Source organism: Nyctereutes procyonoides, unplaced genomic scaffold (genome assembly GCF_905146905.1).
Source record: "Nyctereutes procyonoides isolate TBG_1078 unplaced genomic scaffold, NYPRO_anot_genome, whole genome shotgun sequence".
Classification (NCBI taxonomy): Eukaryota; Metazoa; Chordata; class Mammalia; order Carnivora; family Canidae; genus Nyctereutes; species Nyctereutes procyonoides.
In genome coordinates this window covers 2,041,580-2,054,800 of record NW_026575043.1, presented here as the reverse complement: position 1 = coordinate 2,054,800, position 13,221 = coordinate 2,041,580, and the positions used below count along the sequence as shown (strand labels likewise).

Here is a 13,221-nt window from a genome sequence, read left to right as displayed (position 1 = left end):
TACTGTGGATACTCGTGCACTTGGCTTCTTCATTTAGTCATACATCCTGGAATTTACTCCTTATTACTTCATAGGGATCTTTCTCACTCATTTTTGTAGCTGCATATTCCTCAATTCTGCAAGTATGCCCTAGTTCATTCAACTGCCCTCTTGTATGTGGATATTAAAGTTCTTCCAAATATTTCATAGTTGCCAAGCTGGCAACCAATAGCATAGGATATGCAACCACACTTTTGATGGCTGAATAAGATAAAAGAATAACAAGTTTTATTTTATTTATTTATTTATTTATTTATTTATTTATTTATTTATTCATGAGAGACACAGAGAAAGAGGCAGAGACATAGAGGGAGAAGCAGGCTCCTCACAGGGAGCCCAATGTGGGATTCAATATCTGGACCTGGGATCATTCCCTGAGCCAAAGGCAGACCACTGAGCCACCCAGGCATCCCAAGAATAACAAGTTTAAAAGTAACATATCACTCCTTTAAAGAAAAATCCTCCAGAAATGTTCTACACCAAAAGCTGAGATAGAGGACTTGTTAAAAGTCCACAAAGGGGAAGTCTGTCCCAACACACAGAGTTCTACAGGTGGTCTTCATATGGTACACATAACACACCTCCTATGAGAAAGCCAGGGAGGGGAGACAACACACTCATTTGTTGTACAAAAAAAAAAAAAAAAAAACTGTTGGGGTACCTTGATGGCTCAGTGGTTGAGCATCTCTGCCTTTGGCTCAGGTCATGATCCCAGGGTTCTGGGATCGAGTGCTGCAGTGGGCTCCCCATGCTGAGCCTGCTTCTCTCTCTGCCTCTGTTTCTGACTCTGTGTGTGTGTGTCTCATGAATAAATAAAATCTTTAAAGAAAAAAAAAAAAACTCTTTCTCAAACTGTCTTCAATAAAGTGATTGTGATAACATTAGAATAGCCAAGTCCAGAATCAAGTGCTTGGAACCCAGAATTGTGGAGTAAAGGGAACTAAGTAGAAGCCTCCCTTTCCTTTCAACTTTTCTGCAAATCATATTGCTGTTCCTCTTAGCACAATTGCTATCGTGTCCAAAATGGAAATGTTCGATGAGTACATCCCACTTTCCCTCACTGAAGGTTTTTCTTAGAGGCTTAAAAAAGTCAATATTAGGAAATTACTTTTTTTTAGCTCATTAGAGATTAATACTTGAGAATATGTCATGAGTTCAAGAAGTTGCATGAGGAAGACTCCTCCCAATCTCATCGTATGGTCATGCACAGAAGAGCCACATTTCACACGGAGGGCGTCACCGCACAAAGAGCTAAGTGGATAACTGAAACCATATGAATGGGGCTCTAGTGTTTGATATCTTATCCTAGCTCATTAAAAAAAGAAACATTTGGCCTGTGCTACTAAATTGATTTCACAACCTCTAATGATTATTCAGATCTGCAGTCTGGAGCACACTTTCAGAACACATACTTTGGAGCCAGAGAGGTGAGAGCTGGAATCCTTGATGTACCTCACAGTCGATTCAGAAGCCCTTAGCCTGTGTAAGCCCATATCTCCCTATCTAAAATAGTGACAATATCCAAACCTAGGGATTTTTGCACTAAGTAAGAATGTAGGTAGCACAGTGTATAATAACCAGTAAACAGAAAAGGGTAGTTTTTATTAAGAATGATAAAATGGAATGAGAAGTGGAGATACTGTACTAGGTGATTCTGCGAGTCCACCCTAGGTGGATGGAAACTCATGAAGCACAGGAGCCTTTGTCATCACTGTCCTTTCTCCTTCTAGAGCCCACTCTAGTGCTCAGTCAGGTGAGAATCCAGGGAAGTCAGGACTGGACTGCTGCTGGTTCCATCCTCTCAACATGGGGTCACATCCAGCATGGACTTGAAGTCCAGAAATCCATAGGAACTCTCGCATGTGGGAAAACACCTTTGTCCTGTGGCTCATGTCCACTAAAAGTGGTAGTTGCCAAACTCAGCTGGGCATCAAAGGGAACAGAGGATTTCTTAAATATTCAGATTTTGAGACTCATTGGAGTTATCAATTCAGAATCATCTGGAGCAAGGCTTTGGAATCTATATTTGAAATACAGGCACACATGCTAACACACTAGGTGGTTGAAATTCAGCCAGTCAAGTGGACAAATCAATAGTAAAGTAGAGCATTTTGGTGTTACTTACTTCTATTTCATTGCAGAAGAGTATCAAATAAATATTTGCTTTAATAGTGGGAGATCCTCTACATATCCTTTGAATCCATCACTTAACTTTATTTATTTATAGGAAAACACACCATACCATAGGACACAAGCATAGGTGAGTTGAAAGATCACCTATGATTTGGAGAGTTTGTGTCCCTCCAAGTCAGAAATAGGAAGGGATACATAGAATCAAGTTAGACATTTAAGAGAAAACTTCAATGAGTTGTGTAAATTTCAGCCATTTACAGGAGATATTGACATTGAAAATGAGTATAACACACTGTTCTGGGACTGAGTCCCTGTGAATCAGTTTCCCTAGTTATTACAACTGGTCTGTTTTGGAACCTTATCCTCTCCCTTTTTATTTTAATATATACCAAAGGGCATTTTTTTTTATTTATGATAGTCACAGAGAGAGAAAGAGAGAGAGGCAGAGACATAGGCAGAGGGAGAAGCAGGCTCCATGCACCGGGAGCCCGATGTGGGATTCGATCCCGGGTCTCCAGGATCGCGCCCTGGGCCAAAGGCAGGCGCCAAACCACTGCGCCACCCAGGGATCCCAGGGCATATTTTTTTACTAACACACACTAATTACATTGAAATGTTTATACATTAAGGCTTTAAATAATGATAATATAAATGTAATAATTTACAAGACCTTTATATCAGCAATAATTTAAATAACACTAATTTGAAACATTTAATTAATGCTGTATCAAAGATATGTATCCTTTTTTACTTCAGTAGCAGGATCTGTTGTGTGTGGAGAAGATTTGCGGCAACAAAACTAAAATTTTTTTTTAATTTTATTTATTTATTCATGATAGTCACAGAGAGAGAGACAGAGAGGCAGAGACACAGATAGAGGGAGAAGCAGGCTCCATGCACCGGGAGCCCGATGTGGGATTCGATCCCGGGTCTCCAGGATCGCGCCCAGGGCCAAAAGCAGGCGCCAAACTGCTGCGCCACCCAGGGATCCCAACAAAACTAAAAATTAATGTGATGTCCAGGGCTGTGTTACAACCAGCTGCACCCAAGGGATAGTGTCACATCACTTTATAGCACTGGCCAAAATTGTACTTTGTCTCTCACGGCTCGCAAATTTTTAAAGACAATTCCATCTAGACCATTTTCTAGGAATAATTCCTTTAATTAGGTGTCCATTGCCAATGTGTACTCTTTGCTGATTGGGCAGCTAACTAAATAAATCATCTTTCAGAGACCTTGCAAAGGAGTCCTCAGAGGGTAATGACATAACTTGCATCATCCCTCAAAGATCTGCCTCCGAGATGGGAATCTAAACTTCTAATTCAATCCTACATGTAACTTGTTTTCTTTGTTATGGAACTCTGGGAAGCACAGGGTTATGATCTTCATGACTAAAGCCATATTTGGTGGGTGGACTAGCCATTCATCAACTATTAAGTAATAACAGGGTCTGCGTTTCTCTAATAATGAGAGTAAATATGTTATAATTTACACTTCTCGTTTCTTTCTCCTTATGATCAAGACTTATATTTCAGTCCTAACCCGTTTATTAGTTTAATCCTGAGGAATGTGCCAAAAGAACTCAACAACACTGCAAATACTTCAAAGTCCCCCTCCATTTCCCATGATTTTAGGGACATCGTCTCTGGGTCATGTGAAAATTAATCCTTTTCCATCTGTATACCCTGTGTTTTGGGATCCCCTTACCCTCTCAAATATCCTGAATTCAAGGTATCTAAACTCATGGAGCAGTTGTCCAGGGAAAAGAGAAGCAACAGCCCCGCCCCCAACCATTGGGAGCAGAAAGGAAAAGAATTATCCTAAAGAATTATTTTAAAACCCAGGTACAGCAGATAGAAATAAAACCATGACTGCATAGATTGATGTACCAAGGGTTCAAAATCTAACCCCAAATGGGTAGCAATTTGTTTGGCATTAAACTAAACCAGGTTGATGAACTCAAATGCCCTCGGCTCAATAGGCAGGACTCTCCTAGGAGCCTGTGTTACTTCCCTCACTTAAGCGCAGATTTATAATAAAAATCTTAGTGCCAGTGGCATAGTTTTTGGACATATAAGAAGCTAACCACTTGGAGAATCCTATTTGAGAGGTCAGAAAACTCCACAGTTAAAGATCGGTTTATAATTTACGAAGAAAATAGAAAGTTTTGTTGCTCTGAGTTGAAATTTGAAGAGCACGGCGGGAAATATGGCAAGTTTTTGGCATAAAGCTTGGTGCTTTCTTCATCATTTGAGACCAGCGTGAAGCCCGAGGCTTCGGGGATCATTTTCGGAGAAAAACCGGTCGATTCGATGCAGAGGATTTTGATATTTTTGGCATTTTTTGAGGTGTAACAAACACAACTCCGGATCCGAGAGGACACTCTGAGGCTGCCAGCGAGGCGGGCTGGACAGCGCACCAATCACGGCGCAGCTCCGCCCTATATAAACGGGAGGGCGCAGCGGCGCGGCCCGAGTCCCGGCCAGTGCCTCCGCTTCCGGCTCGAGTTCTCTCCCCGCGCCCGCTTTCGACATGTCTGAAACCGCGCCCGCCGCGCCCGCCGCCCCGGCCCCCGCGGAGAAGACGCCGGTGAAGAAGAAGGCCCGCAAGTCCGCCGGCGCAGCCAAGCGCAAGGCGTCCGGGCCCCCGGTGTCCGAGCTCATCACCAAGGCGGTGGCCGCGTCCAAGGAGCGCAGCGGCGTGTCCCTGGCCGCGCTCAAGAAGGCGCTGGCGGCCGCCGGCTACGACGTGGAGAAGAACAACAGCCGCATCAAGCTGGGCCTCAAGAGCCTGGTGAGCAAGGGGACCCTGGTGCAGACCAAGGGCACCGGCGCCTCGGGCTCCTTCAAGCTCAACAAGAAGGCGGCCTCCGGGGAGGCCAAGCCCAAGGCCAAGAAGGCGGGCGCGGCCAAGCCCAAGCGGGCGGCGGGGACGGCCAAGAAGCCCAAGAAGGCGGGGGGGGCCGGCACCCCCAAGAAGAGCGCTAAGAAGACCCCGAAGAAGGCCAAAAAGCCCGCCGCGGCCGCAGGAGCCAAAAAGGCCAAAAGCCCCAAGAAGGCGAAAGCGGCCAAGCCCAAGAAGGCGCCTAAGAGCCCTGCGAAGGCCAAAGCTGTGAAACCCAAGGCGGCCAAACCAAAGACCGCCAAGCCCAAGGCAGCCAAGCCAAAGAAGGCAGCCGCTAAGAAGAAATAAGTTTCTTCGGCCAACTACTTAGCTCAACACAACCCAAAGGCTCTTTTCAGAGCCACCCCCAGACCTCAGTAAAAGAGCTGTTGCACTGTGCGTGCGCAGGGGGCGTGACGGGAAGGACGCCGCGACAGCGAATGGGCGGGACTTGGGCGAAAGGACGGGTTTCTCGTGGCGACGCCAGTCACGCACACAATGCTTTAGCAACTTTAGGTTCCGGGGTTTAATGGTGCATAAAACCGAGCAGATAATGTGGTTTCCCCAATCGTCCTCTGCGACACAACATTCCCTTAAAGTGCTTAAGGCTAACAATTACACACGTCCTGCTATTCTACGTCGATTAGGCTACCTGGCAAGGAATATAACGTGAGTATAATTACACTTGCTCCAGAACTCAACATCTAGGACGTCCCCACGGCCACCAGGTGTCCCCCGTGCAAGCCTCAGACTCAACGCAGGAAACTCTACTAGCCAGCAGAGAGCAATCTATATCAAAAATCCCAAAGCTAACCTATTAGCAAAACTTCATTAGCTCTCACTGAAACAAGCGCAATTGCTTTAAAGGCTTATTTATAGTAGCTTTCGGCACCCTACTCTGAACCTTCTGATTGGAAGGAAGCAAAGAAACGAGGCAGCCAATGAAAAGCTAGATTTGCAAGTATCTTTTACAATTCGCATTTGTGACGACACAGTAAAATTAATCCAATCACAAGCGAAATGTTACTAACCACATTTGAATACCGCATCTATAAATAAACGAGGCTTAGGGACTTAACCCAAGTTTAAGTTCGAGTGTTCTAACTAAACGCTACGATGCCAGAACCAGCCAAATCCGCGCCAGCCCCAAAGAAGGGCTCCAAGAAGGCGGTGACCAAGGCGCAGAAGAAGGACGGCAAGAAGCGCAAGCGCAGCCGCAAGGAGAGCTACTCGGTGTACGTGTACAAGGTGCTGAAGCAGGTGCACCCCGACACGGGCATCTCGTCCAAGGCCATGGGCATCATGAACTCGTTCGTCAACGACATCTTCGAGCGCATCGCGGGCGAGGCGTCGCGCCTGGCGCATTACAACAAGCGCTCGACCATCACGTCCAGGGAGATCCAGACGGCCGTGCGCCTGCTGCTGCCCGGGGAGCTGGCCAAGCACGCCGTGTCCGAGGGCACCAAGGCCGTCACCAAGTACACCAGCTCCAAGTAAACGTGCCAAGTAAGCGTCTCCTTCCCTAAACCCAAAGGCTCTTTTCAGAGCCACGCATGCTTTCAACAAATGAGCTATAATGCTTTCTAAAAACTATTCTCAAATGCATCCTAATCAAGTTTACTCTAAGATCGATACATAGCTACGACTCTATGATTTTCTCTTAGGATTGCGTAGCAAGGATGCCACATTTCCCAGTCGATAACCATACCCATCATAAATTGAGTGCTCGCTATGCCCAAAACCGGTTCTGTACAACCATTATCCCTTAGTTTCACAACACTAAACCTCAATTTTAAATGAAAATGCCATTTCAAGTGTACAGCTCTCCTTCTGTGCGCAGGCTCCAAATTCATCGTGACATTCAAGGACTGGGGTAAGAACGGTTTCCCCAGAGCACAAAGCACGCTGTAAAAACTTTGTTTTGCTCAGAGCTTTTCTTTTCAGCATATAGATATGCAATAATGAAAAAAAAGACAACATGAGTTTTCATGGAAATCTTACACAGGCTTTTCTGGCTTGCTAGCTTTGCAATAGCGCCCATTTCTGCTGGTGGGGGAGGTAGGGTGGGGATCAGAGAGGAGTCTGTGCTGTATCCTAAAGGCGCAGACAGACAGGAAAAGGAACCTGTCCTGACTTTGAAGGGCTTTCAGATCCTGTCATCTACTACAGCTTCTCTCCTACAAAGTCCTATTTCATTGCCGGTCTTCTTCCAGCAGCCTTAGCTGGGAAGACCCCAGGGTCACAAGAGAAAAGCCCACTACTCAATCCCATAAAGTGTCTGACTGGATAGGCAATAGTTACCCCGGGACTGAGGCCCCCTTTCCTCCCCTGGCCCCTTGCCCCGTGTCCCTGAGAGGCAAGGACTGAGAGGAGGTAGAAAGGGAAAGAAAGCCCTTCCCGGGAGGATGTGGCTTCTGCTGCACAAGGTCAGATGGCATAAAGGGTTTCTGCTGCTGGTGGGAATGGATTATTGTGGGGAAAAGAAATCTGGGGGAAAAAGCTGGGGAGCTGGGAGGAACTGGCCAGGGGGTAAGCAGTCAACAGCTGAGAGTTCCCCCAAGAAAACGGATGAGATTATCTTTCCGGGTGTAGCTGACACACTCACCGGTTCCATCCTCAGGGTAGAAGGATGAACTAGAAATGAGCACAGGACCAGACAGCACATGGGCACCCCCACACTCCCACTCGCCCAGAAGATGGCAACAGTGTGTGCTCACCCTCCGTGCCGAGCAAGGTAGATTGTGCCACCCACAATTCCCACCACCACTCACTTGCTTCTGGCACTGACATCACAGGGATTCGGAACACCCGGGCTGAGGATTAACTCCGAGATCTCCCAAGCTGGCTTTGTACCCCTGAGCACCTGCTCAAGGCAAATACAAATCCTCTCTGAAGGAATAAGCTTCATTTTTGGTCTCAGCAAATCCTCCACACATAAGATAGCAAAGAAAATGAAAGGGCAGCTTCACAACCAAAATCAACACAGGATTCAACAAGACAATGTAACCAACAAGAAGAGAAGCCCACAGGCACAGTGGAAACAAAAGGAGTAAAAAGAAAATGAACAGATACAAACTTCAAGTTGCTAACTTGAATATCTTTTAAAAGGAAAAGGAAAACACTAAGTGAAATATGCTGAGGGATTAAGAATACAAGGAATTTTCCAAAAAGAGTCGAAAGAACCAAATATGACTTCCAGAAATGAAGGTGTGGATATACACGTTAATATATATATATGAAAATTAAAATTAAAGGCTTGCTAAATGGGCCCAAAAAAATCAATAGGCTCCAGATGAAGAATTTTCATGAATTCTGTAAGCAGACCTTATTTATCCAAAATGCGGGGAGAGAAATGTAAAAGTGAGTTTAAGAGATCTGGAATTAGTAGTGAAATTGTCTGCCATGTGTCTAATCATGGCACCACAAGGACAACCAGAGAGATTGATGCTGGTGTGAGCTTCCAATGATCATGGCTGAGAATTTTTCAGAGTTAATGGATTACTCATGTAACTCAAAATCAATAAAATAGGGTGAAACTCGTACACCAAAACGGGGGTCACTCTGTCACACTGTGAACCAAACCCCATAAATTCTCCCAACAAACGTAAAGCTAGTTTTCTAATCTGTTCTGCTAGATGGCAATAGACTGAAGCACTGTTATAAATTCTTGAGGGTGGGAGGATAATTGACAGATTATTTACATGCACTTGATATCTATCCGATTACCAAATTTTGCAAAACCTAATCAATATTTAATGATTTAATGGACTGTCCTGAGTTCATCACAAATAGTACTATCATTAGCAGACCAGAAACTTTGATATTTTTTCCAATAACTATTTCTGTAACTATTTTTATCATGGTATTGTGTTAGTTAATGTCACACGCTATATGCCATGTTAAGGCATCACCGTCATTTTCTTCCTTTTCACTAAAGTGGTTTTAGTAGTTCCTGACGTGTTAAAAACCTGTTTGCTTGCATGCATGGATATGTATATAATCTGTGTGTGTTGGTTAGTTTCCTTCTAAATATACTTTTAAAGGTTTTATTATGAATGATGTGTGAATTTTCGGTATTTGATGAAATCAAGGGCTTTTCCTCCTCTAGCCTGCTACAATAAATTACGAGTAGATTCCCTAATGCTACCCTATACTTGTATTCCAAGGCCAAATCTTCTTTGGTCATTTTCTATTAGTATCTTAAATACTGGCTGCACACATTTTAGATTTCCGGGGGATTTTTCCTCCGCTCTACACACGTAAAATCATTCTGTGATTTTCCCTTTTCGGTTAACCTGTATCAGATTTGGTCAATAAGACTATGGTAACTTTGAACGCTTAATTGTGAGCCTCTCCTCCATTATCTGCTGCTAGGTAACAAACTACCCCAAAACTCAACAGCTTAAATCAATGAACATTTATTATCTATTTTTTGGCGGGGGGCGGGGAGAGATCAGGAACCTAGAAGTGATTTCCTGGGAGGTTCTGGCCAGGATCTCTCCTGAGGCTGAAGTCAAGATGCAAACACGCACAGCAGTCACCTGAAGCTTAACTGTGGGTTCCCTTCCAAGGTGGCTCACCCTCGTGCCACCCAAGTTCCTGTGGGCTCTCAGCAGGAGGACCTCCGATTCTAGCCGCATAGACCTGTCAGGACGGCCAACTGGCTCTCTTCCACAAAGACAAATCATAGAGAGAAGGGAGGAGGAATTTGTCACAGAGTCTCTACGACCTAGTTCCAAATGTCACACGCTGTGACTTCTGCCACTTTCTATTAATTAGAAACAAGTCACTTAAAAAAATGGCGTACACCCAGAAGGGCAACTAGGCTCCACCTTTCAAGGGAAGGTAGCACATTTGTGAACATAATGCGAAACCAACACATCGTCTTTTTTGTTTAAATACTTGATTGTATAAAAGTATTTGTGCTTTAGACAGTAGACAGAAGTCAGCTGTATAATCACTTGGACCTAATACTTTTCTAAGTGGTAGCTCTTTAAGAATTCCAGGAAATTGGGGGCATCTGGATTGCTCAGTTAAGCGTCTGCCTTCAGCTCATGGAGCCCTACATTGGGCTCCCTGCTCAGTGGGGGAGTCTGCTTCTCCCTCTGCCACTTCCCACTGCTGGTGCTCTCTCTGTCTCTGGTAAATAAATAAGTAAAATCTTAAAAAAAAAAAAAAAAAAGGATTCTAGGAAATTAGACCATAATTGACCGCTATCCATAAACACAAAATCCAATGAAACTCCCACATGATGCCGGTCGACTTTTCCCTAAGATTGTAAGGGACCAAACAGTGGTCTCTGCATTACATATAGCAGCACATTGCAGGTACTTAGAGAAAATATTGAATGAATTCATCTGAAAACTCCTAAACAGCCATCTGTACAACAAGACTCTGGTTCATGAGGGTTATAAGAATGTCCAACAAAACTAATGGGTGTGGAGAAAACAAGTTAAAAGAGAAAACAAAATAAAAAGATAAAACCCCAGAAAATACTTTAACTTATGAAAATATAAGAAATTAACAATATGGAAGGACCAATTAATAAATTTTGCAATTGGACAAGTTAAAGCTACATTAATAGACTTCAAAGGCAAAATTTGAGTTAATGATTGAGTCAGACTTAAAAAATGACCTACAATGCTTCAAGTGTAAAGTAACAGATTAGGAGGTAGCAGAAGGACATGAAAGAAGAAACTAAAAGCATAGTTTCGTCATGAAGGCTTATAAGGAGACCCTTGACATGTGTCAAAATTCCCTACTAAATTGTACCATGGCAGTCATTCCAAGTATTTCTTATAAGTCCAGAGATAGTCATGGAAGATCTTTGGGCACTAGAGATACAAAGAGAGATGAGGTTGTTCTTGTCCTTCTGGAGCGCTCAGGTTTGTAGGCCATCAAGGAAACCCACAGCTCATTGCTTGCTTCTTATTTATTTATTTTAATAATCATTTACTGACACCTAAAATGTTTATCACTCTTTAGAAATCTGCTGGCCGGTTTATGGGAACTACAGAACTCATTAAATTGATGCAAAATATTCATCCAAATACTTTAGTCATATTTAGAATAGAGTAATACTAGTATCTTTGTGCTATAGTCCGAAGTCAAGGTATAGTCCCATAAGATTGCCCTCATGTCTGACATCAGCTGCAAAGTTGATGGGTTTACATAACCATCCTCAGATTTAGTTATTCTTTAGATGATACACAGAATTCACTAAAAGTTATTTTACTCAAAGTTGGGGTTTATTATAACAAAAGAATAGGTTAAGCCAATGTAAGAAGCAGAAGAGCAGGGTCTCTGAGGGTTCCTAACTCGGAGCTTCTGTAGTCCTTGCCCTTTGGGGGAATAGGGAGAGTTATTGCCTCCCTGCAACACAACAATATTTTAACAACACAATACACATTGCCAACCAAGGGGCTTCATCACATACACATGGTTTACTGTCCACGTGGCTGATCTCTTACTCAGCAGTCCCTCTGGAGGTAGTCCAGACACCACACGGCCCAAAGCCCCCAACATAAAGGACATTAGTACAGTGTCCTGAACAGCCCAAAGCCTCTTTGTAAACAAAGGTATTCTTATCCTGCAGGGCATTCCAAGGGCCTACACATCACCTCTCAGCAAAGGGCAAAGGCCACACCTCCCTTCGCATAATATTAGCTCTTTACTATGCACATCGTCTTAAGAAAAACTATGTTTTTACAGTTTTGATCAGATATCTGTCATTGACCAGAACTTGAATTCTCCAACTATTTACCTTTTGAAGGTTCTGTCAAATAGTTTGGATTATTCAGGTCGAGTGTGGACTCAAAAGTTATAAGGAGACTTCTTACTGAAGGCTATTTTTTGTACTTTGTTCAGATGAACAACTTCAGCTGTCTCCCGCCTGATTTATACTCCCAGTGGTCCTCCAAACCCTGGCCCTGGAAGGAAGACTGGGGAGCGGTGGAGATCACCCAGGGGATGCCCACAGTTCTCAAGTTTCATTTTGGTGTCGTGGACATGCAATGCTGCACAGAACAGAAGGCTCCCTTTGCTTTACATGAACAGCAGCATTTGAATGGCTTTTCCTTCCACAACCATGACATTTGCTACCATGGATAGGGACTGGGAATTGTGGAAGAAGTGAAGGACTAAAGTTTTAGAATTGTGTCTAAAAGTTTAACCATGAAGGTTAGGCTGTATTTCATAGTACAATACAATAATGAGTATCACAGCCAAATTATGATGATTTTTTAAGGAGAAACATGGAGCATAGGGAAAGAAGGTGAGAGATATTGAGAGGGACTCAGAAAAAGAATGGAAGCAGCAAATGGCTAAAGAGACTGAAGACCGAAGAGAAGCCACAGAGCACACTAGCCAGAGAGAGCAGAAAGGGAAAGGAGGCGAGATGAGGGGATAGACCTTGTCATCTTTTGGGCACTTCACCTGGGCATAGCACATGTTACATATTGAAATACTCCCCACATTTCGTGGGTCTTGGGGCGAGTGGATGGGTTACAATGTTACCATGTCTGGGAGGTACTCTCTGACCTGCAAAAGTAAAATGGCACCCTTCTATCTCCTTCATAACTTGCTCTGTTTATTCTTCTTCATTACACTTAGCACTAACTGACATGAATCTGTGTATTATTCGTTTCATCTTCCCATTCTCCAGACTGTAAGCTCCACTGGGTTGGGTTAGGTTTCTTTTTGCAGCTGACCTCCAAATGCCCAAAGCTGTTCTACCCATACAGTAGGCTGTCAATGCACATCAATCTATAACAATAAGGAGAGAGGTCAGAGCTGAGTTATTGCAATGGTCCCATTGATTTAGTGACTCAGCGTTTTGATACTTATTTCCACATCTGTACAACAACAATAATAATTCTAGGAAGTAGTGTACTTTGAAGGATTAAATGAGATATATCATGTAAAGGTTTAACAACACTGATGGACATCTAGTAAGCAACAATCGCTAGCAAGTCCATTTTCTTTAGTCACTGAATTAAAAGTCCAATCGGAGTAGCCAATTCTTCTCAGAAGAAAAACTAACAAGAAAATAGGAGCCTTTGGACGACTAGAATCCCACCTCAAGGAGTATATTTGGGGGATTTGGAAGAAAGATAATATTATTCAAGAATATCTCGACTAAGCATGGTCTGACTCATTAACTGTTTG

The 13,221-nt window shown here is 43.6% G+C and overlaps 2 protein-coding genes across 3 annotated transcripts; both read left to right on the top strand.

Annotated features, from left to right (window-relative positions):
- Window positions 1–4,668: 4,668 nt before the first annotated feature.
- On the top strand, window positions 4,669–5,427 carry LOC129507582 (histone H1.4). The gene has a single exon (XM_055322092.1). It carries the CDS (start codon window positions 4,705–4,707, stop codon window positions 5,362–5,364), a length of 660 nt encoding a protein of 219 aa, XP_055178067.1. The 5' UTR covers window positions 4,669–4,704; the 3' UTR covers window positions 5,365–5,427.
- A 680-nt stretch (window positions 5,428–6,107) lies between these two features.
- Window positions 6,108–12,342, top strand: LOC129507609 (histone H2B type 1-C/E/F/G/I). 2 transcript variants are annotated; one of them, XM_055322126.1, is made up of 2 exons: window positions 6,108–6,561; window positions 11,923–12,342. In XM_055322126.1, exon 1 carries the CDS (start codon window positions 6,172–6,174, stop codon window positions 6,550–6,552), a length of 381 nt encoding a protein of 126 aa, XP_055178101.1. In that variant the 5' UTR covers window positions 6,108–6,171; the 3' UTR covers window positions 6,553–6,561; window positions 11,923–12,342. The 2 variants fall into 2 exon arrangements, with proteins under 2 accessions (XP_055178101.1, XP_055178100.1); XM_055322125.1 differs by lacking the exon at window positions 11,923–12,342 and adding an exon at window positions 7,676–9,217.
- The last annotated feature ends 879 nt before the right edge of the window (window positions 12,343–13,221 follow it).